This window comes from Heterodontus francisci, chromosome 1, assembly GCF_036365525.1.
Source record: "Heterodontus francisci isolate sHetFra1 chromosome 1, sHetFra1.hap1, whole genome shotgun sequence".
NCBI classification, from domain to species: Eukaryota; Metazoa; Chordata; class Chondrichthyes; order Heterodontiformes; family Heterodontidae; genus Heterodontus; species Heterodontus francisci.
Genome location: NC_090371.1, coordinates 97629282 through 97657203, shown reverse-complemented (window position 1 = coordinate 97657203; position 27922 = coordinate 97629282). Strand labels below are relative to the sequence as shown.

At 42.6% G+C, this 27922-nt stretch overlaps 1 protein-coding gene across 1 annotated transcript in view; it reads right to left on the bottom strand.

The window, feature by feature from the left end:
- Window positions 1–27922, bottom strand: part of mtrex (Mtr4 exosome RNA helicase) — a 215437-nt gene that overhangs the window by 82598 nt on the left and 104917 nt on the right. Inside the window, exons 16-18 of the mRNA XM_068033040.1 lie at window positions 16356–16506; window positions 1988–2160; window positions 467–535 (exon numbers count right to left, since the gene is read on the bottom strand). Coding sequence (XP_067889141.1) covers window positions 467–535; window positions 1988–2160; window positions 16356–16506 — 393 coding nt within the window. The remainder of the gene's footprint in view (window positions 1–466; window positions 536–1987; window positions 2161–16355; window positions 16507–27922) is intronic.

Here is a 27922-nt window from a genome sequence, read left to right as displayed (position 1 = left end):
ATAAATGTTGGCTCGGAGACCAGGAGAACTGTTCAACACTTATTCAAGTAGTGTTATGGGATCTTTTGTGTTCATCTGAGGGGGCAGACTGAGAGGGAGATGATGGCACCTACAAATGTTAGAATGGAAGGGGCAAGGATTTCTAGAGTAAAAGTGTGGGGATGAGAAGAGAAGCCATTGGTAGAGACAGAAAGATGAGAGTGAGGGAAAGATGGATTTTATATTGCCTCAGACAATTAAGCCATATCTGGTAGTCAACAAACAAACCTGTGTCCCTCAGCTTTAAGCACGTGGAATACATTATTGATAACTACGTGCTTTTATCTGTCAAATTGTTTAGTATTTTACATTTTTTATGCAATACAAAGCTTAGATAAGTGTTCCAATAACCAGTGTTTTTCAGCGAGTACAGTAGCCTCCCATAAAGATATTATTTTTATATACTTTATTAATCCAAACGGTTTACCTTAACGTTAGATTTCTTATTGAAATTTATGACAACTCCCCAACCAAAGTCATCGTCATCATTTTTCACCTGAAAGACAAAAGGTTATTGCAGTTTACCTAAATCCTGTTATTTTTAAGCATTTCATATTTTTAGCAAATTATGACATACGTTACTGACATTCCACAAGCAAGATTGGAAAAAATACAATTACTTTCAAATTTCCTACTCTCGAAGGGGCTTTTCTTAAGACTATGAGTAAACCCACTCCGACAACACTGGAAACAGTTTTTTGCGCTGCTATAAAGCATGCAATGTCACATGTAATGAGTGTTCTTGCTTCAAACTTTTGATTCACATGTTAAAACATGCCATTTGTTTCCAAGTGTTAGAAACGGCTATGACTATAAAGAACTGGATTCTCAACTTGGTGACTTAAGCTTAAACTCCTGTTTCAATAACCATTACACTGCGTTTTTAGGAGCAATTTTGCTGCGCAGCATGATCATCAGTGGAACGAAAGAGGGAGAAAAGAGTCACAAAATTTCAACCAACATGAAGTAGCATAAGACAATTAGGATGGTAAATGCCAAGGCTTTGAATACCATGCAACATTTTTCCCTCTACTTGCCATTTTTAATTTTCGTGCTTCTATATGCATTAATAAAAATAGTATGCAGAGAGTAAGATATTACATGGTACTTAAAATCTAGGCTTAATTGAAACTCCAACACTCAAGAAGCTCGACACCATGTAACAGAGCACGCTACTTAATTGGTAACCATCCACCACATGATAAATTCATTACCTCCACCACTGGCACAACATGGATGCAGTGTGTACCATCTACAAGATGCCTTGCAGCAACTCATTTCAACAGCACCTCCCAAACCCATGATCTCTAACACCTAGACGGGCAGCAGGTGCATGGGGACACCATCACCTCCAAGTTTCCCTCTAAGACAAACACCATCTTGACTTGGAAACATATTGGTATTCCTTCAACAGGTTCCTTCACTCTCGGTGGGTCAACATCCTGGAACTCACTATGCAAAAGAATGTGGGCGTACCTCCAGCACGCAAACTGCAGTAGTTCAAGAAGGCAGTTCTCCATCACCTTCTGAACAGTAACTTGGGATGGACAATAAATGCTGGCCATACCCATGACGCAGACATCCTGGCAATAAATGTTACATATTTTTGTGAGCAATTTTCACATTATTTTCTGTTTACATAGAATTACATTCGATCTACAGCACAGAACCTGGCTGTTTGGCCCAACTAGCCTGTGCTGTTTATATTCCAAGTTAATTCATAATGGTTAAACAATGGAATACAAAAGAAAGTTGAAACAGGTTTGACTAAGAGCAGGATTGAATACATAATAGTGGTAGGAAGAAACGAAGATGAAAAGGCGAACTGGTTCGTAGCCTCCATGTGTGGTATGATGTGGGTGGCATCAGCGTCTCTTGCTGGAATTTAAAGCAAAGAAATATCAAAAACAGCACACCACAAAGTAAACAAATAACAATGTAAGCATACCTTCACAAGTCTACCTGGCTGAAGAAATGGCAAGCAGTATTTTGGTTTGTGTATGTACTCCTCAATTTCTTTACCCAGTTTAGCCAGCTGCTGCCTTATTTTGTAATAAGTAACGATGCTTTCTTCATTGGGAATTTCAATTTCATTGTACTGTCCTTCCAATATCTTGACCTCTGTAAGACAGATCACATATTCAGTTATATAAGGCGACACTATATTTACATATTATTCTTGGTTCATGGGATGTGGGCTTTGCTGATAAGGCCAGCATTATTGCCCTTAAGGTGATAGTGAGCTGCGTTCTTGAATGTTGCAGTCCATGTGCTGAAGATACACTCTCGGTGCTGCGCAGGAGGGAGTTCCAGGATTTTAACCCAGTGGCAGTGAAAGAACAAAATAGCTCCAAGTCAGGATGCTGAAAGACTTGGAGGGAAACATGCCCTTATTATTCTAGGTGGCAGAGGTCTCGGGTTAGAAGGTGCTGTTGTCGAAGCTTTAGCAAGTTGCTGCAGTGCATCTTGTAGATGGTACACACTGCTACATGGTGCAGGCAGTGAATGTTTGAAGTGGTGGATTGGGTGATCAGGCAGACTGCTTTGCCCTTGGTGTCAAGCTTCTTGAGTGTTGTTGGAGCTGCACTCACTCAGGCTAGTGGAGAATATTCCATCACACTCCTGATTTCTGCCTTGTTGGAACAGGCTTTGGGGAGTCAGAAGATGAGTTAATTGCCACAGAGTTCCCAGCTTATGACCTACTCTGTTACCATAGTATTAATGTGGCTAGTTGAGTTAGGTTTGTGGTCAATGGTGACTCCGCCACCAACACCCCACCCCCAACCTCAACGTGTTGATGGCGTGGAATTCAGTAATTGAATTCCAAGAGAAAGTGGTTAGATTCTCTTGTGTTGGAAATTATCATTGCCTGGCACAACTGTTACTTGCCACTTATCAGCCCAAGCCTGAATGTTATCCAGTTCTGGCTTCATGCAGGCACGGACTGCTTCATTATCTGAGGGAGTTGTGAATGGAACTGAATGCTGCTCATTAATAAGTATTCATTAATAATGAAGCAATTAATTGAATAAATTTAATTTATATAAATTATAACACTTGTGGGTACTATATGGTACTCTTCACACGAATACAGAATTTTATAAGGAGGTGGACCTTCTGTGACATTGCTTACTCTAAATGAAAGAACGCTATCGACAAGAGAAGATCTGGATTTTTAAGAATTCAGGAAAAGTAGAATAACTTGTATTTGTATCATGCCTTTAAAGTAATACAAATATTCCAAGACACTTCACAGGAGTATTATTAAATAAAACTTGACACCGACCCACAGAGATATTAGGGCAGATAATCAAAAGCTTGGTCAAGAAGGTACGTTTTAAGGAGTGCCTAAAAAGGAAGTGAGAGAGGTAAAGAGGCAGAGAGGTTTCGGGAGCAAATTGAAGAACATACGGTCTTGGCAGCTGAAAGCATGGGTCCCAATGTTGCATTGATTAAAATTGGGAATGTGCAAGAGGCAAAAGATGCAGTAGCACAGGTTTTTTTTTATTTTATTTGTTTCATGGGATATGGGCGGCACTGGCCAGGCCAGCATTTATTGTCCATCCCTAATTGCCCTTGAGAAGGTGGTGTTGAGTTGCCTTTTTGAACTGCTGCAATCCTTGGGGTGCAGGTACACCTACAGTGCTGTTAGGAAGGCAGTTCCAGGATTTGGACACAGCGACAATGAAGGAATGGCGACATAGTTCCAAGTCAGGATAGTGTGGGGCTTGGAGGGAAACTTGCAGGTGGTGGTGTTCCCAAACATCTGCTACCCTTGCCCTTCTAGGTGGTAAAGGTTGCAGGTTTCGAAGGTGCTGTCGAAGGAGCCAAAGGAGCCTTGGTGCCTTGCTGCAGTGACTCTTGTATATGGTAAAAACTGCTGCCTCCATTCGTCGGTGGTGAAGGGAGTGAATGTTGAAGGTGGTGGATGAGGTGCTAGTCAAGTGGGCAGCTGTGTCTTGGATGGTATTGAGCTTCTTCAGTGTTGGCGGAACTGTGCCCATCCAGGTAAGTGGAGAGTGTTCCATCACACTTCTGAGTTTAGTCTTGTTGATGGTGGACAGGCTTTGTGGAGACATGAAGTGAGTTACTCGCCACAGAATTCCAAGCCTCTAACCTGCTCTTGTAGCCACACCAGTTATACAGGTGCTCCAGTTCAGTTTCTGCTCAATGGTATCTCTACCTGTATCTTGACACTGGGGGATTCAGCAATGGTAATAGAAACATAGAAAAATAGGAGTAGGCCATTCGGCCCTTCAAGCCTTCTCCGCCATTCAATTCAATCATGGCTGATCGTCCAAACTCAGTACCCTGTTACCGCTATCTCCTCATATTCCTTGATCCCAATAGCCCCAAGAACTATATCTAACTCTTTCTTGAATATATTTAATGATTTGGCCTCAACTGCTTTCTGTGGTAGAGAAATCAACAGGTTCACCACTCTCTGGGTGAAGAAATTGCTCCTCATCAGTCCTAAATGGCATACCCCTTATCCTTAGACTGTGACCCCTGGCCCTGGACTCCCCTGTCATTGGGAACATCCTTCCTGTATCTAGACTGTTCAGTCCTGTTAGAATTTTGTAGGTTTCTATGAGATCCCCTCTCATTCTTCTAAACTCTAGCAAATGCAAGCCTAAATTGACCCAATCTCTCTTCATACATCAGTCCTGCCATCCCAGGACCACTGTTGTTTGTGATATACATTAATGATTTGGAGGAAAGTATAGGTGGACTGATTAGCAAGTTTGCAGACGACACTAAGATTGGTGGAGTAGCAGATAGTGAAGGGGACTGTCAGAGAATACAGCAGAATATAGATAGATTGGAGAGTTGGGCAGAGAAATGGCAGCTGGAGTTCAATCAGGGCAAATGTGAGGTGATGCATTTTGGAAGATCCAATTCAAGAGTGAACTATACAGTAAATGGAAAAGTCCTGGGGAAAATTGATGCCCAGAGAGATTTGGGTGTTCAGGTCCACTGTTCCCTGAAGGTGGCAACGCAGGTCAATAGAGTGGTCAAGAAGGCATACGGCATGCTTTCCTTCATCGGACGGGGCATTGAGTACAAGAGTTGGCAGGTCATGTTACAGTTGTATAGGACTTTGGTTCGGCCACATTTGGAATACTGCGTACAGTTCTGGTCGCCACATTATCAAAAGGATGTGGATGCTTTGGAGAGGGTGCAGAGGAGGTTCACCAGGATGTTGCCTGGTATGGAGGGCGCTAGCTATGAAGTGAGGTTGAGTAGATTAGGATTATTTTCATTAGAAAGACGGAGGTTGAGGGGGGACCTGATTGAGGTGTACAAAATCATGAGAGGTATAGACAGGGTGGATAGCAAGAGGCTTTTTCCCCAGAGTGGGGGTTTCAATTACTAGAGGACACGAATTCAAAGTGAAAGGGGAAAAGTTTAGGGGGGATATGCGTGGAAAGTTCTTTACACAGAGGGTGGTGGGCACCTGGAACGCATTGCCAGCGGAGGTGGTAGATGCGGGCACGATGGAGTCTTTTAAGACGTATCTAGACAGATACATGAATGGGCAGGAAGAAAAGAGATACAGACCCTTAGAAAATAGGCAACATGTTTAGAGAGAGGATCTGGATCGGCGCAGGCTTGGAGGGCCGAAGGGCCTGTTCCTGTGCTGTAATTATCTTTGTTCTTTGTTTTGTTCTTTGAATCAGTCTGGTGAACCTTCGCTGCACTCCCTCCATAGCAAGAACATCCTTCCTCAGAGAAGGAGACCAAAACTGCACACAATACTCCAGATGTGCTCTCACCAAGGCCCTGTATAATTGCAGCACGACATCCTTGCTCCTGCACTCAAATCCTCTCGCTATGAAGGCCAACACACCTTAACAGCCTGCTGCACCTGCATGCTTACTTTCAGTGACTGGTGCACAAGGACACCCATTTCTCACTACACTGCCCCTTTTCCCAATCTATCGCCGTTCAGATAATAATCTGCCTCTCTGATTTTGCCAAACTGGATAACCTCACATTTACCTACATTATACTGCATCCGCCATGTATTTTCCCACTCAATCAACCTGTCATGGGGAGATGGCTAGATATGCCTTGTTGGAGATTGTCATTGTCTAGCACTTGTGTGGTGCGAATATTGCCATTTATCAGCCCAAGCTAAACGTTGTCCAGGTCTTGCTGCATCTGGACACTGACTGCTTCAGTATCTGCAGAGCTGCGAATGGTAGTGAATGCTGTGCCATCATCAGCAAACATCCCCACTTCTTACCTTATGATGGAGGGAAGATCACTGATGAAGCAGTTGAAGCTGGCTTGGCCTAAGACGCTACACTGAGGAACTCCTGCAGCAATGTTCTGGGGATGAGATGATTTGTCTCCAAAAACCACAACCATCTTCCTTTGTATCAGAGGGCTGTGGGGCTGGAGAAGATTATAGAAATAGGGAAGGGTGAGGCCAGGAGGGATTTGCAAACAAAATTGAGAATTTTAAAATCAAGGCTTTGCTTAGCTGGGAACCAATATAGATCAGCAAGCACAGGGATGATGGATGAATGGGTCTTGGTCCAAGTCAGGACATGGGCAGTTCATTTAATTCTCAAACGTGCACTGTACCACGATGAACACTTCCATTTTTTAAACCATCTTTATGGTCAGAGTTAGATTTACAAATTAAATGCAAGTTCCAGTAGGGATTTGGATAAAATTTCCCAAATGCACGCAATTGCAGGTTGTCTGGAGCTCAGTGGGACAAATCCCACCTGCTACGACAGGTTTACCCCTTCAAATCCCATCAATAACCTAGGCTGGCTGGCCTGGTCTTCAACTGGAGCCCAGGGCTGGCTAACAGGGACCTGCAAGTCCACACTGGATTATCTCAGCACAATCTCCCATCATTAAGTGCATCATTTTAGAGTAAACCTAACCAGAAAGGAAATCTTGCACATGGACAAAGAAATGTTCCATTGTATGCCAGCTCCAAACTATATGAAACTGTATGAATTTGTTGGACATGACAGGGAGATTCTGCTGACTAAAGCTCCCTTCACCCACTTTGTGTGGTCCCAAAGAATTGAACCTCGCTAATGTCAGCATCCAAGAGAAACACAAGTACTGGAACAGATGCCTCTTCTACCTTCCAATCAAATGCTTGGAGTTCCATTCTTGAGCTACGCCAAGCCATATTCAGTCATCAAGTTCTGAAAACTTCTTACAAGTAAACAGCATAACAGCATATAGCTGGACATACATGTAATTAAGGCAAACACCTCAAGAATCTGGTTGGGATGGTTGCTAAGAGCACAAAAAGTCTGAAAATCTTGTAATGTGATGCCAATGGTCAAGTCTGGAATAATGCTACCATATATACATGAATGGATTCTATAAGCTGAATAACTGTAAAGCAAATAGTACCCACTTCTTCGCCAGAAGGTGGAGACTGATGGCCCAACAGGTCCACCAGTCGCTGCTCCATTCCCAGGTAAGGATGTGATTGCACTGGAGAGGGTGCAGAGGAGATTCACCAGGATGTAGCCTGGGCTGGAGCGTTTCAGCTATGAAGAGAGACTGAAAAGGCTCGGGTTGTTTTCCTGAGAGCAGAGAAGGCTAAGGGGGACATGATTGAAGTATACAAAATTATGAGGGGCATTGATAGGGTAGATAGGAAGAAACTTTTTCCCTTAGTGGAGGGGTCAATAACCAGGGGTCAGAGATTTAAGGTAAGGGGCAGGAGGTTGAGAGGGGATTTGAGGAAAAATCTTTTCACCCAGAGGGTGGTTGGAATCTGGAATGCACTGCTTGAAGAGGTGGTAGAGGCAGGAACCATCACAGCATTTAAGAAGCATTTAGATGAGCGCTTGAAACGCCGTAGCACACAAGGCTACGGGCCAAGTGCTGAAAATGGGATTAGAATAGGTAGGTGCTTGATGGCCGGCACAGACACAATGGGCCGAAGGGCCTGTTTTTGTGCTGTATGACTCTATGGGTGATCTGTCCCAGGCCTCAAAGAACAAAGAGCAGGACAGCACAGGAACAGGCCATTCGGCCCTCCAAGCCTGCGCCGATCTTGATGCCTGCCTAAACTAACACCTTCTGCACTTCCGGGGCCCATATCCCTCTATTCCCTTCCTATTCATGTATTTGTCAAGATGTCTCTTAAACGTCGCTATCGTATCTGCTTCCACCACCTCCCCTGGCAGCAAGTTCCAGGCACTCACCACCCTCTGTGTAAAAAAAACTTGCCTCGCACATCCCCTCTAAATTTTTCCCCTCTCACCTTAAACCTATGTCCCCTAGTAACTGACTCTTCCACCCTGGGAAAAAGCTTCTGACTATCCACTCTGTCCATGCCGCTCATAACTTTGTAAACCTCTATCATGTCGCCCCTCCACCTCCGTCGTTCCAGTGAAAACAATCCGAGTTTTTCCAACCTCCCCTCATAGCTAATGCCCTCCAGACCAGGCAACATCCTGGTAAACCTCCTCTGTACCCTCTCCAAAGCCTCCACGTCGTTCTGGTAGTGTGCCGACCAGAATTGCACGCAATATTCTGTGTGTGGCCTAACTAAGGTTCTGTACAGCCGCAACATGACTTGCCAATTTTTATACTCTATGCCCTGACCGATGAAGGCAAGCATGCCGTATGCCTTCTTTACTACCTTATCCACCTGCGTTGCCACTTTCTGTGACCTGTGGACCTGTACGTCCAGATCTCTCTGCCTGTCAATACTCCTAAGGGTTCTGCCATTTACTGTATACCTCCCACCTGCATTAGACCTTCCAAAATGCATTACCTCACATTTGTCCGGATTAAACTCCATCTGCCATTTCTCCGCCCAAGTCTCCAACCGATCTATATCCTGCTGTATCCTCTGACAATCCTCATCATTATCCGCAACTCCACCAACCTTTGTGTCGTCCGCAAACTTACTAATCAGACCAGCTACATTTTCCTCCAAATCATTTATATATACTACAAACAGCAAGGGTCCCAGCACTGATCCCTGCGGAACACCACTAGTCACATTCCTCCATTCAGAAAAACACCCATCCACTGCTACCCTCTGTCTTCTACGACAGAGCCAGTTCTGTATCCATCTTGCCAGCTCACCTCTGATCCTGTGTGCCGTCACCTTTTGTACCAGTCTGCCATGCAGGACCTTGTCAAAGGCTTTACTAAAGTCCATATAGACAACATCCACCGCCCTTCCCTCATCAATCATCTTCGTCACTTCCTCAAAAAACTCAATTAAATTAGTAAGACACGACCTCCCTTTCATAAAACCATGCTGTCTCTCGCTAATAAGTTTGTTTGTTTGTTTCCAAATGGGAGTAAATCCTGTCCCGAATAATCCTCTCTAATAGTTTCCCTACCACTGAAGTAAGGCTCACAGGCCTATAATTTCCTGGATTATCCTTGCCACCCTTTTTAAACAAAGGCACAACATTGGCTATTTTCCAGTCTTCTGGGACCTCACCTGTAGCCAATGATGATGCAAAGATTTCTGTCAAGACCCCAGCAATTTCTTCCCTTGCCTCCCTCAGTATTCTCGGGTAGATCCCATCAGGCCCTGGGGACTTATCTACCTTAATGCTTTGCAAGACACCCAACACCTTCTCCTTTTTGATAATGAGATGACTGAGACTATCTGCACTCCCTTCCCTAGGCTCATCATCCACCAAGTCCTTCTCTTTGGTGAATACTGATGCAAAGTACTCCTTTAGTAGTTCACCCATTTCCTCTGGCTCCACATAAATTCCCATCTCTGTCCTTGAGCGGGCCAACCCTTTCCCTGGTTACCCTCTTGCTCTTTATATATGTATAAAAAGCCTTGGGATTTTCCTTAATCCTGTTTGCCAATGACTTTTCATGACCCCTTTTAGCCCTCCTGACTCCTTGCTTAAGTTCTCCTCTTTCAGGCCTGCTTCAAGGTTAGTGAACCTACTCACAGGGTGTCTAACTCAAACCAAAATACATTACCATAATGTATCAACGACGACCATCAAACCAGCTTGTGGGAATATAAATACCATAAAAATAACCAAAAGCTCCAATTTGCCATTTATGCAGTGATCATACAAATTGACTTAACCAGCATTTTAAAATTAAAAAAAAACTTGGAGTATTACAGTGCAATCAATAAATGACTTAAGAACTAGGGAGCTTCTAAAATTTTACTATTTTTAATATAAACTGCAGTTTACCCACAAAAATAAATGGAAAGCAGGAAGAGAAAAAGTGAGCCAAATATTCCAGCACATGTCAAATTATGCTTTATTCTGGTTCCAATAAAATCTTTATAGCACTATATTAACTGTTTACTCAAAGGAATGCCATGGATGAGTTGCTGATATGACATTCTTTAATCAAGAAATTAAAGAGATGAAATTTTTTCCTTAGAACTTCTTAAATTAGAATGTTTTCACACTTAATGAGTTCTGTACAATTAAATGAGAAAAGTATCAATTTGTTGCATTACTTACATAAAGCTAAAATAATTCATTATGATTCAGCAAATGTTTGGCCTCATTGATCAAGATCAAATGCAAAACAACTGAACTGGAAATGGTGAAAGATGACAGGTGAGTTTGTGTAATGGAAAAGTGAGTAAACGATCCGTTACAAACCATGAAATCTTCAAAATGACTTGGCATCAAGGCAGCAGTTGACCGAGTATAGCATCAAGGAGCCAGAGCAAAACTGGAGTCAATGGGAATCAGGGAGAAAAACTCTCCGCTGGTTGAAGTCATACCTAGCATAATGGAGGATGGTTGCGGTTGTTGGAGGACAATCATCTCAGTCCCAGGACATCAGTGCAGAGTTCCTCAGGGTAGTGTCCTAGGTCCAACCATCGTCAGCTGCTTCATCAATGACCTTCCCTCCACCATAAGGTCAGAAATGACTGCACAATGTTCAGCACCATTCGCGACTCCTCAGATACTGAAGCAGTCAGTGTCCAAATGCAGCAAGACCTGGACAATATCCAGGCATGGGTCGATAAGTGGCAAATAACATTCTCTCCACACAAGTGCCAGGCCTAAATCATCTCAAACAAGGGAGAATCTAACCATCTTCCTTTCATATTCAGTGGCATTATCATCACTGAATCCCCCACTATCAATATCCTGCGGGGGGCGGGGCGGTGTGGGTTACCATTGACCAGAAACTGAATTGGACCAGCCACATGAAGACTGTGGCTGCAAGAGCAGATCAAAGGCTGGGAATTCTCTGGCGAGTAACTCACGTCCTGACTCCCCAAAGCCTGTCCACCATCTACATGGCACAAGTCAGGAATGTGATGGAATACTCTCCACATGCTTGGATGGAAGCAGCTCCAATAACACTCAAAAAGCTCGACACCATCAGGACAAAGTAGCCCGCTTGATTGGCACCCCATCCAACACCTTCAACATTGACTCTCTCCACCACTGACGCACAGTGGCAGCAGTGTGTACCATCTACAAGATGCACTGCAGCAAGTCACCAAGTCTCCTTCCAAACCAGTGAACTCTATCAACTAGAAGGAAAAGGTTTTTTCATTTTTGCCCGTCTCCACCTCTGCAGTATCACAACACCTAGCCGCCGCCTCAGGTCAACTGCTGCTGAAATACTCATTCATGCCGCTGTTACCTCTAGATTTGACTATTCCAACAAACTCCTGGCTGGTGTCCAATATTCTACCCTCTGTAAACTTGAGGTCATCCAAAACTCTGCTGCCTATGTCGTAGCCCGCACCAAGTTCCATTCACCTGCAAGAGCAATTCAGCTGGTCCAACTCCCTGCAGTCTTTGCTCGCCGACCTACATTGACTCTCAGTTAAGCAATACCCTGATATTACAACTCCCATCCTTATTTTCAAATCCCGCCATGGTCTTGCCCCTCCTTATCTTTGTAATCTTGGTGCCCAGGTCGTGCCGGGTATTCCGTCCAGTTTTATTCTTGTTCAACTTTTGTGCAGCGCTTTAGTACAACTGAATGGTTTGCGCTAGGCCATTTCAGAGGGCAGTTAAGAGACAACCACATTGCTGTCCTTCACATTGAAAGAGCAATTTAGCTAGTCCCACTCCCTGCCTCTTGCCTTGTAGCCTTGCAATTTTTTCCCCTTCAGATGCTTATTCCATTCCCTTTCGGAAGCCATGATTGAATCTGCCTTCACCACCCTTTCAAGCAGTGCATTCCAGATCATGAACACCTGGTGCATAAAAACATGTTTCTCATGTTGCCGTTGGTTTGTCTGCCAATCACTTAAAATCTGTGTCCTCTGGTTCTTTACCTTTCTGCCAATGTGAACAGTTTCTCTCTATCTACTCTGTCAAGACCCCTCATGATTTTGAACATGTCTATCAAATCTCCTTTCATCCTTCTCTTCTCCAAGGAGAACAGCCTCAGCTTCTCCAATCTATCCATGTAACTGGAGTCTTTCATCCCCGAAACCATTATTGTAAATCTTTTCTGCCTCCTCGCTAAAGCCTTCACATCTTCCCTGAAGTGTGGTGCCCAGAACTGGACACATTACTCTAATTGAAGCCAAAACACTGTCTTATAAAGTTTCATCATAACATCCTTGTAGATACAGTAGGGTTGCTTGACTGAAAAATTAAGCATATTAATGATAATGTCACTTATAGGATAAATGTCAAGAGAGGTGGCAGTCATTACACTTCTTCAATCTCCAGGGATTTGGTTTAAATCCTACCTAAATGGATAGGATGCACCAATGTATTGATACTAAATGAAAGAAATTAACAGAACCTCCATCCAGTTCTTAGTGGTTGTGAATCCACACTTACAAGTCAAAATTTGGCACTAATTAGCAGTTTTAAGAATCACAAGGCGAGTGAATGTGAAAAATAAAGCGGCAAAAATTTAAGGTGTGTTTCTTTGGAGTTAGGATACAAGGCACCTTTTGCAACAGGGGAAATGGATTTGTACATAGCATCTCGTCTGTGTTATAAGATTAGCTTTAAGAAACTACTCACTATAATAATAGTTTTTGTCTGTCCAGTCTGCTCTGATTTTAGTCAGTTTAAGAGGTGCGTCTGTTGGTGGGCTTATTGGGTTGACAGTGCCTTGCGCACGCGGAGGACCAGAGCGCGTGGTGCACATACGACTGCCAACAGTGGTGGTAGGGCGGGGTTGGATGGGTGGTGAACAAAAACAGCAGAAAGTTAAGGGGAGCCCAACAACAGTTACACTGGCTGCAGAGATTACTTGCGTGAGGGATGGGATGGAACTGATGCGAGGGTTGGGCAAGAACGGGATGGTGATGGCCTGGGAGGGACAGAAGGAATTGGGATGGGGATGGCATGAGAAGGATGGGAATGGATAGCATGGGAGGGGTGGATGAGGTGATAGAATTGATTATGTGTGGCAAAATGGCAGGGATAATTATTTGATACAAGTTATTATTCAAAAGCTATTCTTTAGGCTAAAAAAGGAAGATTCACTAGATTTGAATGAAAAAGTTTTAGAAAAGGCATCGGGTGAATTAAAAGAATACATCAGCGTGGATTCGAGAGACAAAGATGCTGGTAACGGTCTATGCCCTCCAGAGTTTCGACACAGTCTAACTTCAACGGGCATGGCACTGCATAAAACTTAGACTCAAGGAAGGCACAGATATGATGTTATGAAACTTGAATCCTAAACAAGGACTGTGTCATGGAACAAGATTGGCAGTTAGAAAGCTATTTTCTTCAAAGATGCATGCTGAAATTACAGCAGGCAGATTTCAAGGAAATACTGTTTATTCCTCAAATAATATGGAGCACATCAAATGAAAACCTGCCATTTCAAATTATGAGAAAAGTTACCAATTAGACATTCATATTCTATGACTATAAACAGGTCACAAGGCCACACGCTTCACAATATTTGTATTTATATTCCTGGGCCAATTTTTACAGAGAACTCTAGGAAGCATTTTCCAAAGAGAGAATTTTTGATTCTGTTGAACTCTTTGTTGAAAGAATAACCAGAAATCCTGTATTTAAATCAGTACTGTTGCAATAAAGATACTAATCTGACTGCAAATGCTTTGCGCATTTCTGCTAGTTTGACATTAATTTGTAGTTTCAATCTGAAATCATTCGTGTTACTTGATGTTGGACACTGCAGGAAAAGCTTCAAAAATGAAAGAAAATTTATTTCCCATAGAACAAGTACAACCTCATCTATCATGGGACTTTATTTAATTTTCCCGAGGGAAAGCTTTGCAGAAGTTCCTCTTGGGAGAATGAAGATTCACAGTGGCTAAAAGGAAGGGATTCCAGCTCTATTTTTAACAGCAAGTGGAGGCCCAAAAAATCTGTGTCTCCAATACTGTTTCAACGATGCATGTCTATTGCACCAGAAGTGGAAACTGCATTTACAGAAAGCGCTTTGGCTGTTGCTCCAAACGGCCGTCCTTTGATGCAAAAGTGATACATATTCCACCAATCCAATGCTCTATTAAGGATGGGAAAGGAGAAATTCTTCTTGTCTCTTCTGATTTCCTGTATTTTATGGGCAATGGGTGGCAAATTGCTCGAGAGAACTTTACACATATTTCCCCTTTAAAGGCCAAAAAACAATACATGTTACACTTTAGTACTTTCATCTTACAGGCATATGGTTTTGTTATTATGGGGTAAGGATCTAGACAACACTAACCGTATTTTACGAAGAATCTTCTGACTCGGCTATAAAGTTGAAAATATTTCACAAAAACTAGCCCAGTCAGTTACTCCATTGAGCCTGTATGAGTACAGCCAAATTTCACTGAATGGCTGCAACATGTAGTGCAGGTATAAATTTATTAAGTAACATATCAAAAATTTCATATGGCATGTCTGAAATGGAGAGATTTTTGAGTAAAGGTAAATCAAACAAAAATGCACACCTTTTCAGTCAGGACATACCTGCACTGGCTGCCTGAAGAGGATTACTACAAAATTGTTTGACAGTTTCTAATATTGATTTAGAGATACAGCACTGAAACAGGCCCTTCAGCCCACCGAGTCCGTGCCGACCATTAACCACCCAATTATACTAAACCTACACTAATCCCATATTCCTACCACATCCTCACCTGTCCCTATATTTCCCTACCACCTACCTATACTAGGGGCAATTTATAATGGCTAATTTACCTATCAACCTGCAAGTCTTTTGGCTGTGGGAGGAAACCGGAGCACCCGGAGGAAACCCACGCAATCATGGAGAACTTGCAAACTCCACACAGGCAGTACCCAGAATTGGACCCGGGACGCTGGAGCTGTGAGGCTGAGGTGCGAACCACTGCGCAGCTAATTTCCAACATTAGCCAGTTCTGATAAAAAGGTTTTCAATCTGAAATGTTAACTTATTTCTCTCGCCACAGCTGCTACCTGACTTGCTGAGTGTTTTCCAACAATTTTTCCATAAGCAATATGGGAGTGGGAGCGCAAACACAGCTTCAGAGAGCATGTTTCAGCAATTTCCCACGGTCAATAGGTCTCCTAGGTTTTGTAACCACTGTACATAAAAAAGAACGAGGACACATTCAATCATCCAGTTCTTCATTTACACACCTTGAGCGTCAAAACTTGGGAGGGAGAACGCTTTCTGGAGCAGAAACCAGTTTGCTGGAAGTAATGTCTGGTAAACTAGAGTATGACAGTCGGCAGACAGGGCAGAATGCATCAGGTAAGGGTAGAAAGTGGATCATTTGTAAAGCTGGTCGAATGGATGTACCTGTTTAAGTCGCAGTGATGTGAACAAAAAGAGTGAAGGGAGAGTAAGTATCAGTGACTACAAGGTTCAAAGGAGCAAGTGTTAAACTATGGCTGAAACACTACTGGTACTAAGAATAGGAGAACAGTGACTTTTTTGGAGGGAGGCAGCAGGGGGTGGTTTTACATGGGGGTAGATAGCTTACTTTATGCACATAATACAGAATGGTATGTTGATTCCCAGGTGCCAGCGTTCAGGACATCGGAACAAATACAACTGGTTTTGGAACAGGAGGGCGAGCAGCCAGAGGTTGTGGTTCGTGCAGACAGCATTCAGGACAGGGACAAACCTCAAAAAGAGCAATTGTTACTACCTTAAACCTAATGGCACATCAGGCTGTTTCACTGCCTTTAGTTGTAATGAACAAATGACTTGCCAAAATGTACTGTAACCAAAATCCACAATAACTGAAAATATATGGATTAGATATTGGTCATACTGATTTCACCATGCCACAAGATGAAATCTGTGATGATAGCAAATGAGAAGACATTTAGTGGGTACATTCTAATTGACATCATTAAGATCATAAGCTCTAGACCAAGTCATTAAAACTGTGAAACTTGGGAGAAAAAAATGTTGCTCACTTTCAACCACTCCTGGGATTGCCTTGTAATTCTGGAATTGGTAGAAGGATTTTTCCAACATGTATTCAGGATTGATCTCTTCAACACGAAGCAGGTTCAAAACCATGTTATAAGTCAGATGAAATGCACTGTTAAGGGGATCAGCTGAACCCTGAAAAATAATAACAAATTTCTAAAACATTACCAGAAAAATTATTTTCAGTTGATCCAACTCAATGCAGTCTTGCATAACAAAATGTCACGAATAATTCAAAACCTCTTCTGCCCTCACTATCTTATCAACTTAAGAAAAATTGCTGTATTTTTTTTTTAAGTTCACCACAAAGCGGTAAGTTTCCTCATCAGAGATGTCATTCATATTTGTGGCTAGGCAAGGAAACACACCACCTTGTAGTTTCGCCTCAGCTCTTATCAGTACAAACCGCAATACATTAGCTTAGCCAGATCAAGCAAGTTAAAAACATGTCTTCATTGATTATATTTATTTTTAAATATATAAATAGAAGGCTGCATTTTTCCTGGAAAATATTAAAAGATGAGGGCACTATTGAGCCTCATTCTGAGCTATTTGTATACTGGTCACACTATAGAAAGTGAGCAAACTATGAAGCAGAAACTTTTCTGTGGTGGTTTCAGGTTTCTTTTTGTATTTTCTATTCTGGGCACAGCACAGAAAGGACAAGAGACCTGACACTCTGCTGACAGGCCAACTGTTGTAAAGTGATTAGCCTAAAAAAAAGTGTAAGCAACTAAACAAGAGCTGTTTGCGTCAGACTTATTTTATCAATTCAATCCGACACCAAATATAATTGTACAACTTGAGTGTTGTTAACCTTCCTGGAATAGGGCACAAATCTCCCAGGCACTGCTGCTCATAGCCCAGGGGACCTGTGCCTATTAAATTTTCCCACTAGCTGTGGCCTCCTGAGATGATTGTGAGGACTGAGGGTTTGCACTTACAGAAATAAGGAGCGAGTTGTGTACGAGATCGGTTTCTGGAGCAGTGCTTTGAAGAACCAGCTAGGGATTGGGACATTTTAGATTTAATATTATGTAATGAGAAAGGGCTAATTAATAACCCTACTGTAAAGGAGTCTTTGGGAAACAGTGACCACAATATAATAGAATTTTACATTAAGGTTGAAAGTAATACGGTTCATTCTGAAACTAGCGTCTTAAATCTGAACAAAGGAAACTATGAAGGTATGAGGAGCAAGTTGTCTATGGTGGTTTGGGAAAATGTACTAAAAGATTTGACAGTAGACAAATGGCTAGTATTTAAATTAGTATTACATGGTCTGCAAGAAATATACATTCCTCTAAGATACAAAAACCCAACAGGAAAGATGAATCAACCGAGGATAACACAAGACGTTAAGGATTGCATTAGATCAAAGGAAGTAGCTTATAAGGTTGCCAGAAAAAGTGGTAAGCCCAAGGATTGGGAACAATTTAGAATCCAGCAAAGGAGGACCAAAAAACTGATCAAGAAAAGAAAGAGAGAATATGAAAGCAAGCTAGCAAGAAACACAATGGCTGACTGCAAATGCTTCTTTCGTCATTTGAAAAGGAAAAGATTAGCAAGGACAAATGTGGGTCCATTGCAGGCAGAGACAGGAGAATTTATAATGGAGAATAAGGAAATGGCAGAGAAACTAAACGATTACTTTGCGTCTGTCTTCACAAAGGAAGATACAGAAAATTTCCCAGAAATACTAGGGAACCAAGGGACTTGTGAAAATGAGCAACTGAAAGAAATTAGTATTAATAAAGAGGTAGTACTCAAAAAATTAGCTGGATTGAAGGTTGATAAATCCCCTGGAGCAGATGAGCTACATCCCAGAATGTTGAAGCAGGTGGCTATAGAGATAGTGTAGTTATCTTGCAAAATTCTACAGGTTCTGGAAAGGTTCCTGCAGACTGGAAAGTAGCAAATGTAACCCCACTATCTAAGAAAGGAGGGAAAGAGAAAATGGAGAACTACAGACCTGTTAGTTTGATGTCAGTAGAAGGGAAAATGTTAGAATCTATTATAAAGGGTATGATAACCAGACACTTAGAAAATAACATATGGTTGGGCAGTGTTAACATGGATTCACGAAAGCGAAATCAAGGTTTGACAAACCTGTTAGAGTTTTTTTGCAGCATAGATAAACGAGAACCAGTGGATGTTGTGCATTTGGATTTTCAGAAGGCTTTTGATAAGGTCCCACACAGGAGATTAGAAAACAAAATTAGAGAACATGGGATTGGGGGCAATAGACTGGCATGGATCAGATTGGGTAACAGACAGAAAACAGAATTGGAATAAACAGGTTGTTCTCAGGATGGCAGGCTGTTAAGAGTTGGGTACTGCAAAAATCAGTGCTGGGGCCACAAATGTTTACAATCTGTATCAATGATTTGGATGTGGGGCCCAAATTAATACTTCTAAATTTGCTGATGACACAAAACTAGGTGGGAATGCGACTTGTGAGGAGGATGCAAGAAGGCTTCATGGGGACTTGGACAGGCTAAGTGAATGGGTAAGAAGATGATGGATGGAATATAATGCGAATAAGTGTGAAGTTCTATACTTTGGTAGAAAAAACAAAGACAGAATACTTCTTAAATGGTGAGAGATTGGGAAGTGTTGACGTCCAAAGGGATCTGGGTGTCATTATTCATGAGCTACTAAAGGTTTGTAAACGATACAGCAAGCAATTCGGAAGGCAAATGGAACATTGAGTACAGCAATCAAGAAGTCTTGCTGCAATTGTATAGAGCCTCGGTGAGACCGCACCTGGAGTATTGTGTACAGTTTTGGTCTCCTCCTCTAAGGAAATAAGACTTGCCATAAAGGCAGTGCAACTGAGGCGCACCAGACCAATCCCTAGGATGGCAGGATTGTCTTATGCGGAGAGATTGAGAAAACTGGATGGGTATTTTCTAAAGTTTCGAAGAATGAAAGGTGATCGCATTGAAACTTACAAAATTCTTATACAATATGACACGATGGATATAGTTAGGCTATTTCCCCTGGCTGGTGAGTCACATAGTCTCAGAATAAGGGGTAGGCCATTTAAGACTGAGATGAGGAGGAATTTCTTCACTCAGAGGATGGTGAATCTTTGGAATTCTCTACCCCAGTGGGCCGTAGAAGCTCAATCATGAAGCATGTTCAAGACAGAAATAGTTAGATAGCTAGATACTAATGACATCAAGGTATATGGGAATAATGCAGGAAAGTGGCTTTGAGGTAATCAGCCATGATCGAACTGAATGGCAGAGCAGGTTCGAAGGGCTGAATGGCCTACTTCTGCTCCTATGTTCCTAAGGAAAAAGCAAAGTTTTTGCACAGAGGGCTGACAGACAATGGGATGCTGCACCACAAATGACTGTTGAAGGAGGGACTAGAATATCATTTAAAATGGAACGGGATGAAGAAGAATATAAAAGCATCTCAGGGAATGAGGTTATTGGAGAAAGTGCCAGCATCATCACAGGCAACAGAGGCCAAACATCCCCACTGTGCTGTCATTTTTAATCAATCTATGAAACCGCTCCTTTATTGAATACGCTTAGAAGTGTTGGTGCTGAGCTGAGGTTTGGACTAAGCGCTCTGCCAAAAGTGCCCCAAACACTGAGCTTCCAGTGTATCAGGTATAAATAGAATATTGGGGTGTTACACCCATCATTATCAGTTCCATATAGACATATATGGTGACATATATTGTTCATTACGAGGGAAATCTTGAGTGTTACCAGTTTTAATACGTTACCATTGCAAATTCAGTTAGTCACGACTAGTTACTGATTTCCCCTGATGAATCCCTCCCCCACCTTGGGTTTCCTCTCGTCCTTACCCTCACTTACTCTTTTTCAGCTCCTGGTGGCCTCCTGGTTCTCTCAACTTCTTGTACAACAGCTGTTGGTGTAAAATCACTAGCCAAGATACTTAAGTACAGGTGACCCAACCTTTATAAGTTAACTATAATAACATCTACAGATGTTATGTGATCAAGTCTTAAAAGAATACCTCCAACCATGGATGGCAACCGTATATAACATTGCATTATGGCAAGAAAGGCTTTTAAGTGATGACCATACTCTTCAGTTTTCTGTTCTCGTGGAGCTTCACTGGTGATTTTATATACAATTAGAACCCAAAAGGTGCCTCTGTACCTCAAGTGGGTGGCTCTCAACTTAAAAAGGGAAACCACACTCTTTATCCTTGGCTTCTCTGCCTCTTAAAATTGCACTGCTTCAGACCATGTGTTCCCTTTGTTCTTTAGCTGAACCTTTAGCTGAACAAGAAGTCCAAGACTTAACCTTTGATCTTTCCCTGGCTTTTTTGGACCAAGGAACTGGCCAGCTGAGCTGTCAATCAAACCATCAAAACCCTTCTTAGGAAACAGCTCCATAATCTCATGGTGAATTCATATGAAAGCAGCCCTGATAAAACAAAAAGCACAATTTGCAGATGCTGAAAAACTAACTCTGGAAACACTCTGCAAGTCTGTCAGTATCTCCGGGGAGGAAGGATGAAATAATACTTCAGGTCTAAGCCCTTCATAAGAATGCCATTTTGACAAAGGGTCTACAAAGGGCTAAAATGTGGCGAGTCGAAGAGACTTAGTAGTTGGCAGGAAAAAAGACAGAGGTGCAAGGGGAGAGCCAACTGTGCAACAGCCCCAACAAACAAATTTCTCTGCAGCACCTGTGGAAGAGCCTGTCACTCTAGAATTGGCCTTTTTAGCCACTCCAGGCGCTGCTTCACAAACCACTGACCACCTCCAGGCGCGTATCCATTGTCTCTCGAGATAAGGAGGCCCAAAGAACACTTGAAGCATCAGGTCACTAACTATCTCCACAGATGCTGACTGACCTAATGTTTCCAGCATTTCATAATTTGTTCCCTCCTCATATACCATATGTAAATATTTATTGCACCTGTTGGAATACAACTAACGATTTTCTTACTGAACTAGACTGATCTTCATAACAGTTTCAAAAGGCTGTGTTACGACTGGGTGAGGAAGGGGTCTCAGGCTCTGTTATTTCTTTCCTGGTTTGGCTGTAACAGGGTTTATCTTTTAAAATACAGTGATTTTTAACTTACCACCTCAGGTGAGTCTTTGCTCACTACTCTCTAATTGTAATTGCAAATGAAATAGACAGGTTTTCTTAGGTTTAAAGAAGAACGATGCAAGTTTATTAGCCTGATCACTTTAACTCGGTTAAAAATTACTAATATACGCTACAGAACCATGCGAGCATACATACGAGATAAACACACACACAAATAGATACAGAGGGGAAGAAAGAATTGGGGAGGGTAAGTTCAGCAATAGAGGGAATTCAGTTACTGTCTTTTATTTTTGATGTAAAGTCCTTGGTTGAATTTGAGGTCTTAGAGTTCACGCTGGGACCCAGTGCACAATTTCAAACTTGCTTCTCTGGTACCAGAAGGCCGAAGAGACGTTTCAACGGATTTCTTGGTAGTTGCCTGTAAAGTTCTGTAGTCTTGAGGCTTATGCTGCCACCGTGGGTGTGATGGGAATTTGCTGGAGAGAGAGAGGGGTGCTTTCTTCTTTGAGTTCAGTTGCAGTCTGTTACCTTTCTGTGAAGTACAACTCAAACAGTCCCCTGCCTGGCCAGCAGGGAAGTCATGTGACCATCTCCGTTTGAAACAGCATCTTCTGGGAGGGTTGTTGGATTTTTAAGTTTCCCAGACGCTCTTGGTGGGGTGTGGAGTTCTGGCTCTTCGACCAACAAAGAATATTGATTATCATGATTGCCTAAACCATCTTATTAATTGAAATTAGTGAGCACTCCCATTGTCCCTCCATTCAACTGTCTCTCAGAATGCAAATGTGCAACCATGTTTTCAGCTGGTTAGCTCTGTTGTTTTTTTTCAACAGGTTTTGTGCAATGTCCAGTTAAAAAAAAAAGGGTCAATTAGCGTCCCATGTGATGAAATTAATATGCGTGCATTTGGCAGGTGTGGTTTCCATCACAGCTGAGTCATCAACTTAGAGAGTTCATCCCTTCAGAGGCTCAAAACATTTTCGTTTAAACCAAAAATCCCTTCTGGGGAAGCAAATAACTGAAAATCCCAAAACATGATGGTGACAATTCTTTGGTAGAAGTGCTACCTGAACAAAATGTGAAGATGATCAAGTGAAAATAAAACTTGATCTGAAGAGCATCTGTACTGACACAGTAACAACCAGCATTTGACTCAATGCTGCATTTCTAGCAGTGTTATTTGCTTCCCTTCAAAACAGAAATCTGTGAAACTTGATTGAACACTGAATGAAACATTGCTACCTCTTATCTTCCTTATAACATAATTTATATTGATATTCTTTGGATTAGTAACATTTTTTTTCCCAATTAGATACATCCTACAATTTCAGCTTGCAACACAAGACCCTCGAACTGCAAACCTAGATCTACACACTCAGTAATGAGCAGTTCTAACTGAAATCACACTTGTGTCCAACCATAAGTTGCGTGCCAACAAAAAAAAATACTCCACAGCAAGTCTGATGCTAATGTACACCACTTGATAGCTAATATGTTCTGCACTTTTAATACATTGGAATTATGAAGCGCTAGCTGTGCTTTCTTCCCATTGTACTCCCATCATATCCATCAAGATAAGCTCCTGTTATCACTGGCCACTCACATCCATCTGCCATGCTGCAACCCTACCTCCTCCTGTGTTCACCTCTGGAAAAACAAACTATACCCCAACTCACCTACAACTGCACTTTCCAACAATCTAACTATATAGCCTTTGCCCCTCTGCTGACTGCAACATTTGTGCCCAAGTCTCCAATAAAACCATTACTCTTTCTCACTCTGGCCATTCCCCCAGTACAGCCCTCATCGCTGCTCCCTTATGTCCAAGGGATATGACAGGGATGCTGAATCAAAGGTACATATAAGATGGGTATAATTATTTTAGTCTGTTGCTTGACTTGTCTGTGGGACAGCTCTCTCAATTTTAGCACAGCTCCCTAGGTGCTAATGAGCAGAACTTTGCATGTCATAACCGATTAGCTGCCAATGCCCCGGAATTCCCTCTTAAAATTTTTCCAACTCTCTACCTCCCATTCCTCCTTTAACATGCTTCTTAAAACCTACCTCTTGGACCAAACTTTTGGTCATATGCCCTAATATGTTATGAGGCTTGGTGTCAAATTTTGCTTCGTAACACTCCCTTTGGATGCTTTGGGGGCATCTTACAACATTAAAGGTGCTACATAAATGTAAGTTGTTGTTGCTGTGGAATGATGGAATAGTAGCCTTTGAGCTTCATATAACTGAGGGGTTTACATTTGGGGCACATGGTGCAATATGGAACATGGGCAGAATCAATCGTTCCGAAAATACAACAATTTCCAAAACTTTGATGACCTCCTCAGTCATCTGCAGGAGAACACGGTCATAGAATCACAGAAACAGAAATTTACATTACGAAGGAGGCGATTTGCCCCATCTTGTCCACGCCGGCCAACAAGTAGCCATCCAGTCTAATGCCACTTTCCAGTTCTTGGTCAGGAGCCTTGGAGGTTATGGAATTTCAAGTGCATATCCAAGTACTTTTTAAATGTTATGAAGGTTTCTGCCTCTACCATCCTTTCAGGCAGTGAGTTCCAGATTTTCACCAACTTCTGGGTAAAATTTCTTTTCTCTGAAATCTCCTCTAAACCTCCTACCCTAAATCTATGCCCCCTGGTTATGGATCCCTCAACCAAGGGGAATAGGGCACTCTATCTAGAGCCCTCATAATTTTATACACTTCAATTAGGTCTCCCCTCAGCCTCCTCTGTTCCAAAAAAAACCCTAGCCGATCCAATATTTGCTCTTAACTAAAATTCCTCAATCCAGATTAAATCATCTCAATTAAATGGCCCTGGCAAAGAAGGCATTTGGTGACTTTCCTCAGAAAAGTGCACAGCAAATTGACTGAACAGACAAACGACCATTTGGTTTCCTTGAATGGGTCCAAGGCACAACGTTGAGAGCAGTAGTCACTCTCAATTCCCGAAGAAGAGCTGTCTATGTTGCAGACACTGGTTGCCGATCTGGCAACAATGAAGAGAGCTGTTCCAAAGTTTCCTGAACAAAGCACCGTCTCCTGAAATGAAGGCCCAGGAAAGGTCTAAGAAATTATGCTTGGGTCTATAGATCCTGCCGGATAGGTAATGCCCAGATGGTCTGGCTCTCCTCTGGCATTCCTTGTTGAATTTAATTACCCACAAAGTCTCTTCCTAGTCTAACTTATCTTTCTTCAGCATGCATATCACGTTGGGTGGGATTCTCATTGGCAACACAGATCCACCAGAATTATACTGGACCATGGACAGATTCATTCCGTTGAGTATAGAAAGCTAAAGGGAGATTTAATTGCAGTGTTAAGATAGTTAAAAGGATTTGAGAGGACAGATAGAGAAAAATGCTTTCCTCCAGCGAGTAAGTCTAAAACAAGGGGGCATAACCTTGAAATTAGAGCTTGGCCATTTAGGGGGGTTGCCAGGGAGCACTTCCTCACATGAAAAGTAGTGGAATTCCAAAACACTCTTCCCCCAAAATGCTGCTGAAGCTGGGGTTCACTTGAAAAAGCTATCAATCTCAGTTTTGAAATTTTGAAAGGCAAGGGTATTCAGGTTTTTTTTTTTAAAAGTTCTTTCATTGGGATGTGGGCGTCATTGGTTCGGCCAGTACTTATTGCCCATCCCCAACTGCCACCCAGAAGGTGGTGGCGAGCTGCCGCCTTGAACCGCTGCAGTCATGTCGTGTAGGTACACCAACAGTGCTGTGAGGAAGGGAGTTCCAGGATTTTGACCCAGCAACACCGAAGGAATGGAGATATAATTCCAAGTCAGGATGGTGTGTGGCTTTGAGGGAAACTTGCAGGTGGTGGTGTTCCCAGCCATCTGCTGTCCTTGTTCTTCTAGGTAGTAGAGGTCGCAGGTTTGGAAGGTGCTGTTGAAGGAGCCTTGGTGAGTTGCTCTTGATTGGTAATTTAGACTAGAGAGACAACTTTCCACGTGGATGATAAGGCCAAACATTTCCCAAGTAATCGCAGTGAACAGTGCCCCTTTAACAAAGTACTTCTCTCATGATGAATGGGTCCTAGAAACCAGTGTTTTTCAACTGTGGTGCAGGTTGTAAGGGGCAAGTGGCAAATGCAGAAGTCCTGCCCTAACTCAGTTAACTGTATGCCGTGCTGAGGCTAGGCACTTCTTCAGCCATCTCTGAGCACGTGAGTTGATGCCCCAGGAGAATCCCTGCATTAAATCAGCCCCATTGGAATTCCTGACCTTGCAGAGGTACAAATCCTGCCTTAAGACCTTCCCGACATAGGAATTTGTCGTATTTTCCAGACCTATTGTATGTGAAAAGATTTAATCAAACTGCTCCAATTACCTTGCTAGCACTGTACCATTTATGCACCTATCCCCCACCAGGAGATAGGAGGCATTCTCCACTGGCTGGGCTGCTCCTCGGTGAAACACCTCTTGAGATAAATGCAACCATTTGAATTCCATTTCTGCTGTCTAAATGGAGGCTTGACCTTCGAAGTAGGTTGGAGGAAAGTATAGGTGGTCTGATCAGCAAGTTTGCAGACGACACTAAGATCGGTGGAGTAGCAGATAGTGAAGGGGACTGTCAGAGAATACAGCAGAATATAGATAGATTGGAGAGTTGGGCAGAGAAATGGCAGATGGAGTTCAATCCGGGCAAATGCGAGGTGATGCATTTTGGAAGATCCAATTCAAGAGTGAACTATACAATAAATGGAAAAGTCCTGGGGAAAATTGATGTACAGAGAGATTTGGGTGTTCAGGTCCATTGTTCCCTGAAGGTGATAACGCAGGTCAATAGAGTGGTCAAGAAGGCATACGGCATGCTTTCCCTCATCGGACGGGGTATTGAGTACAAGGGTTGGCAGGTCATGTTACAGTTGTATAAGACTTTGGTTCGGCCACATTTGGAATACTGTGTGCAGTTCTGGTCGCCACATTACCAAAAGGATGTAGATGCTTTGGAGAGGGTGCAGAGGAGGTTCACCAGGATGTTGCCTGGTATGGAGGGCGCTAGCTATGAAGAGAAGTTGAGTAGATTAGGATTATTTTCATTGGAAAGACGGAGGTTGAGGGGGGACCTGATTGAGGTGTACAAAATCATGAGAGGTATAGACAGGGTGGATAGCAAGAAGCTTTTTCCCCCAGAGTGGGGGATTCAATTACTCGGGGTCATGAGTTCAAAGTGAGAGGGAAAAGTTTAGGGGGGATATGCGTGGAAAGTTCTTTACGCAGAGGGTGGTGGGTGCCTGGAATGCGTTGCCAGCGGAGGTGGCAGACGCGGGCACGATAGCATCTTTTAAGATGTATCTAGACAGATACATGAATGGGCAGGAAGCAAAGAGATACAGACCCTTAGAAAATAGGCGACAGGTTTAGATAGAGGATCTGGATCGGCGCAGGCTTGGAGGGCCGAAGGGCCTGTTCCTGTGCTGTAATTTTCTTTGTTCTTTGTTCACTGCACCACTGTTACCTCTACTCCACCGGTGCCATTGTCAACTTTCACCTACCAAAATTTTGTTGTAAAAGTTTTAATATTTTGCCGAACTAGCAGAGATCCATGGAATAACAAGGTAAGACTGAGATCTGGGCTTTCTGCTTCGCCACACCCACCTCCTGCCAGCCACGATGCCAACGAAGATGTGCCGTCAAAAGGTGCTCTCCTCTTTCAATCCTCTGAGCTCCTTTGTACTGGCCTGGGACGGCTCTGCACATCTTTCATGCAAACAGCTGCCTCGCCCATCACTGATTTCGACGTCACAGGCACTGCAACTGTACATGTGGGAAGTGCACCCTCTGCAGGTGCGGTGTCACCAAATGCAACCTTCCCTATGCACCAGCAAAAAGACTTCAAGATCCTCATACGCAGATTCAAATTCTTGCATTGCTATGCCCCACCCAATCTAGCTAAAAAGGATAGAACGGTACTGCTTAAATGGGAAAAGCTAAAAACATTGGCAATAAAAAGAGACATGGGGTCCAAGTACAGATTATTAAAAGTGTCATGAATAGGTACAGAAAATAAACAAACAAGCTAATGGAATGCTGACCTTTATACCTAGAATACAAGCAGGAGTAAAAGTCATGCTTCAGCTATACAAAACCCTGGTTAGATCACACTTGGAACACTGTTCAGTTCTGGGCATCACACCTTTGGAAGGGTATGCTGGCTTTGGAGGGAATACACCATACATTTACTAGAATGATACATGGCTCCAAGGGTTAAGTTACAAGGAGAGATTAAATGAACTAGGGTTGTATTCCATAGAAATTAGGTTAAAGGATGATTTGAACAAAGTTTTCAAGTTATTAAGGGGAACAGATAGGGTAGATTGGTGAGTCTAAGACTGGGGGCACAGTCTAAAAATTAGAGCCAGACCTTTCAGGAGTGAAATTAGGAAATACATCTTGACAAAGGGTGGCAGAAGTTTGGGACTTGCTTCCGCAAATAGCAATCGATCCTAAATCAATTGTTAATTTGAAAAC